This window comes from Rhinoraja longicauda, chromosome 8, assembly GCF_053455715.1.
Source record: "Rhinoraja longicauda isolate Sanriku21f chromosome 8, sRhiLon1.1, whole genome shotgun sequence".
Lineage (NCBI taxonomy): Eukaryota > Metazoa > Chordata > Chondrichthyes > Rajiformes > Arhynchobatidae > Rhinoraja > Rhinoraja longicauda.
This window is the reverse complement of record NC_135960.1, coordinates 29,097,414-29,102,651: the sequence shown is the minus strand read 5'-3', so window position 1 is coordinate 29,102,651 and position 5,238 is coordinate 29,097,414. Positions and strand designations below refer to the sequence as shown.

Below are 5,238 nucleotides of genomic sequence, written 5' to 3'. Positions count from 1 at the left end.
TCATTCATGGTTAGCGTCTCCCTCTTGAGACCTCATTCCCTCGTTTGAAGATGCCTCTAGAGATAATTCTGTTGACTTGCTCTTCATCTGTTTGACAAGATAAATAATTACAATTTTAGAATCAGGTCCAGATGCAAAGTTTATTTTATAATTTTATTTTATTTTGTGAATGGATAACTGGAACTACTTTAAATCTCAGAATGGTTAGTGCTGCAACTGCACAGTAAACACTTCACAAGCTGAGGTGCAGTAAAATATTGATAAGCTTCTTCTTATCGAGTCCAGAACACAAGATTAGAAACTTGTGTTTCGGCGTCTGCACACAAAGGCATCTTGCACTTTGCATGCTTCTTGTGCTTCTTATGCACAGTGGTGGAAAGTTTGGTGGAAACATGACCGCATCATCACTACTCTTTCCTTGACCCCATTGATATGCTGGGGCATTGAGATAAATTATTAACGTTGTTAGAGGTGAGTTCATCAGTTGGTCACGGCTGTGCTGACCTCCTCCTGCATCCCATTTGCACACTCCCAGAACAGGTAATTATACTCTGTTAAATCTTGACAATCTCTGGGATGCTCCCCTAATGAAGCTGGTGGTTATATGCCCACACACCAGGATTGTCCGCAAGGAGATTCTAATTCTTGTTGAAAACTAAGTGAAAACCAAACTGACATTTCGGGTGAAGTTGGCAATCCTCAGCCTCTGAACATCCAAAAGCATTTGTGCAACGATATTCTCCCCCCATCTGTCTAATGATTATGGGTAGACATTTAACAAAGGAAAGCTTGACCAAGCCTCTTTATCTTAGCTATAGATATGGATTCCCTGATTATACTTACATTGGAAGACTCCTCGATTGATGTCTCTTTTGACTTGTCTTTTACCTGTGTGAAAATATTCATATTTAAATATTCAGTATTACTTTTTATAGACGATGAGATAACCACTGAACTAAACCTTTGATGAGTGAATTATAAATGATCCTATTTATATCAGGGCAAATCAGTATTTGAGAATCTGTATTGGAGTGGAAAAGACCTCACTAAAATATTTGCCTTCGCTCTGCTTAACTATGGTCAATGAAGCCTGGATAACATGAGGAGTGGGGTCAGTGGAGCCAACGCAACAATCCCCCTCAGCCCAACTTCCCCATCGGAATCAAACAGCAGATTGAACTGCATTAAGCTACAATAAATGGTTGTCTCAGACTCTATTTTAACATAGTTCAATCCAAGATATTAAACAATATCAGAAAGATCATTTGAAAATCGTTCTACTTATACTCACATCTTGTGGATCCTCGAGCGATGTCTCTGTTGATTGGGATTTGTCCTGTTTGGAAATAATATTTATATATTTAGTACAGGACACTAATGAGTAATTTTGAAAATAATGAATTTCCATCAGACTTCTGAAACAATCACATCTTTCTCACCCATTTCCTGGAAGTGCTGCCACATACTCTTGATCCTAACTTTCCCCCCCATAAAGTTAATCTGTTATTGCACTGGTTCAGATTGTGCTACAGTTTTGCAATTTGTGTAATGTTGATTTCTAATGGAGTTCTTATTCATTGTAAAGTTTCTGGCCATTTCAGAGTTATGGTTAGGCACAAGTGGAGCAAGCTATTAGGAAGGCAAATGATCTGTTGCCTTTGTTACAAGCGGACATGAGCACAAGAGTACTACAAAGACATGGAATCTTTGTGTGTGTCATGTACAATTTTGGTCTCCTTATCTAAGGAAGGATATGCTTGATATAAAGAGAGCAGCAAAGGTTCACCAGGCTAGGCCCTGGAATGGTGCATCTGCCGCATTTGAGAGACAGAGTAGGGTTAGACTTCATAATAATGTGTGGCAGGAGTGAGATAGGGGATGTTTCCACTCAGGTGCCTAAAGCTTTGGTCACAGACTCAAAGTAATGGATAGATCAATTAGGATTGAGCTGAGGAAGAACCTCTTCACTGGGATGTGGACTTTGGATCTCACATCCCAGAGAACTAAGGAGGCTCAGTCACTCAGTTCAGTCAATGGTTACAGTTTTAGATTAGTAAAGATGTGTTGAGATGAAGATAATATTTAAAGACCACTCAGTATCCTCCCTTCCACTGATTGGACCAGAAATATTATGAGTTAAAATCCACCCCATTCTGACAGATCAGTCTACATTCTACACCATAATATAGTTCAGAATCAAGAGATAACAATTCACAAATTAAACTTACTTTTGAAGAATCTTCCAGTGAAGTTTCGTCTGACTTACTTTCCACCTGTATAAAAGCATTAACATTTAGGAAATAAGCAGAGAATGGATTTGGTAAGTAACAAGCATTAATAGATTCCCTCCAAATAGTAGACTAGAATAATGAATTATAAATGAGGAATTGGTAATCCTACATTCCTGGGTATTGATTCAATGAGATTGCGTTGGACTGAGAAATTTCAACTCAAGGTCTCACTCTACAATGCCTCAGTATTCAATAAAATGCCTGATAAAGTGGCTGTGCATAGTCAATTGATAGTCCTACAACAAGTAACAGAAGTGTGAATTGCCATCTGCTTAATTGAAGCTCTGATTTCCCACCAGGAAGGATTTGTACTTAGTGTCTACTATTTGTGTCAACCTGGGAGACACTGCTCCTGTAATTTTGTCTTGTTGATGCTAAGTTCATCTTCAGTGGAAACCAGGCACATTATACACTGAAATTAAATATCAGAATCCCCTCCATCCACATCAGACTGTGACAAAACACTTTCTCACTCACTATTATGAATGGATTAGCTAACACTTCATTGCTGACAATTGTTCAACAAGAGAAATCATCTGACAAAATATTAGTTAATACTCACATTTGAGGTTTCCTCCAGTGATGTCTCATTTGATTTGCTTTGAGCCTGTGTGAAGAAATTAACATTTTGATCTTAATAACTGGACACCACAGAAATGTTTTGTAAGTAATCTTGTGTTAGAATCCCCTCTGCCCTGAAATGTATAACTGTGCAGTTACCTCAATACTGGTTTCATTGGACTCTGTTGAGTCACTCTCGCTGTCAATGGTCTTCAGACCTTCACACTTCACATCAACGTCAGCCACTTTATCAGCAAAATATTCCACACGGCTTTTGCAAAACCCTTTCCCCTGTGAAAATAAAGCGTAATGCAGGAAAATTATTGACGAATGCAAACTCAACTCTGGATCAATGATTAAAATACAATCAATTTACAGGCTTTTGTTTAATTTAACACAGTATGTATGGTCAATTCTATGAAATAATCTACAATTATTGCTATTTCAATGATGTTGCTCATTACACACAAAGATTCTACTAGTTTACAATATAATTCTGGACTCACAGCAATGTTCTCAGGGTGGAAGATGCAACTGGGATCATCAAATTCCTGTCCAGAAATCTTGGAGCATACAGTTTCTCTCACCGAGAATGTTAAATCCACATTGTATGACAGTTTACCCGTGCGGAAGGTCTGATGAAAGGAAAATAGTTTATTGATGTATTATTATATCTGGTTTTTTTAATCAAATATCTGATGAAGCTTAAATCTACACAGGTTTTTTCTTCAGCAGATGATTACATTGGCGGTGCAGTATCATCACCCATAATGAGCAAGAGATTGATTAGCCCAAAGGAAAAATTCCAAACTTAATTCCAAATCATTAGTCCAGTGTCAGTATCAAAACTTAAGTACAGTTTGGGATTTAAATTATTGATCTGATATTCATTGAAAACAGTGTAATATGAATGAATGAATGAATGAATGAATGAATGAATGAATGAATAAATGAATGAATGAATGAATGAATGAATGAATGAATAAGTTTATTGGCCAAGTATGCATATACAAGGAATGTGCCTTGATGCTCCACTCACAAATGCCAACACAAACATACAGATAACAATTAAGAATAAAGCATAACCACATCAAAACAATAAGGATACAACATTACGGTTTAAACATGTGGGTGAAAATAAACCAGAGCAAAAAAGAGACTACAGACTTTGGTTATTGAGTAGAACTATCACTCGTGGAAAAAAAGCTGTTTTTATGTCTGGCTGTGGCTGCTTTGACAGTCCGGAGTTGCCTTCCAGAGGGAAGTGCTTCAAAGAGTTTGTGGCCAGGGTGAGAGGGGTCAGAGATGATCTTGCCCGCTCGCTTCCTGGCCCTTGCAGTGTACTGTTCATCAGAGGGGGAAAGGTTGCAGCCAACAACCTTCTCAGCTGTGCGAACGATCCTTTGCAGCCTCCAGATATCGTGCTTGGTGGCTGAGCCAAACCACACCATGATGGAGAAGGTGAGGATGGACTCAATGACAGCAGTATAGAATTGGACCATCATTGCCTGTGGCAGATTGTTTTTTCAGTTGCCGCAGGAAGTACATCCTCTGTTGGGGCCTTTTTGACTGTGAAGTCGATGGTGGGCCCCCCATTTAAGGTCCCTGGAGATGATGGTTCCAAGGAACTTAAATGACTCCACAGATGTGACTGTGGTGTTGTTGATGGTGAGTGGGGGGAGGGGAGGGGAATATAAGATAGAGCTCATATTTAGCAATTAAATATCCCTGTTCAACTGATTCTTACCCTCACATGCCCATCTGTTCCCTTCTGATTCATTTTGCCATGAACCTACTCTGGGGTTAATTTATAGTAGCCAATTAACTTGCACTCAGACACGTAGCATGTGAAACACAATTAGACCGGGACACACTTACATTTGTTACACCTCTCCTGGTGATAGCACACAGGTTGTTGATCTCAGTGATTTCATTCAGCTTTGCAATTGAGGATCTTAGAGCATCCTTGGTGCTTGGCACTCCTGCAGGGAGAGAAGGAAAGTTATGCAAGACATTCAAACAAGCATTGGTGAAGTACTTTTGCATATGGTGAATTATCGCTGACTGTAACTCACTACCAGTAACCCATTGCTTTCTGAGGCCCACCCTCTCCCCAGTACCTACCTGAGCAGTGGAGGATCTGCATGGCAGCAATGGCGAGGAGGAAGGATTTCATTCTGACTCGTGTGGGATCAGCCGGCTGGGTTCTCAAAGTAAGGTTGTTGCTTCTCTCACTCAATCTGCTTTCACCTCCCTGCCTTCGGTCTTTATATCCTGCACCTCCACCACATTCAAAGACTGACTCATGTTTGCTCAACATGTTAATCGTGGGCACCGAAACCAGATGAAATGTAAGCTGTGATTATGGGCTGAGCTTCCTTCAAAT

The 5,238-nt window shown here is 39.6% G+C and overlaps 1 protein-coding gene across 1 annotated transcript; it reads right to left on the bottom strand.

The window, feature by feature from the left end:
* Nucleotides 1-5,028, bottom strand: LOC144596148 (secreted phosphoprotein 24-like). The gene is made up of 9 exons (XM_078404325.1): nt 4,977-5,028; nt 4,731-4,834; nt 3,359-3,487; nt 3,012-3,143; nt 2,854-2,898; nt 2,229-2,273; nt 1,292-1,336; nt 844-888; nt 1-87 (listed from the first exon to the last, which is right to left on the bottom strand). The coding sequence occupies exons 1-9, from the start codon at nt 5,026-5,028 to the stop codon at nt 1-3; spliced, it is 684 nt and encodes a 227-aa protein (XP_078260451.1).
* Between the last annotated feature and the right edge of the window lie 210 nt (nt 5,029-5,238).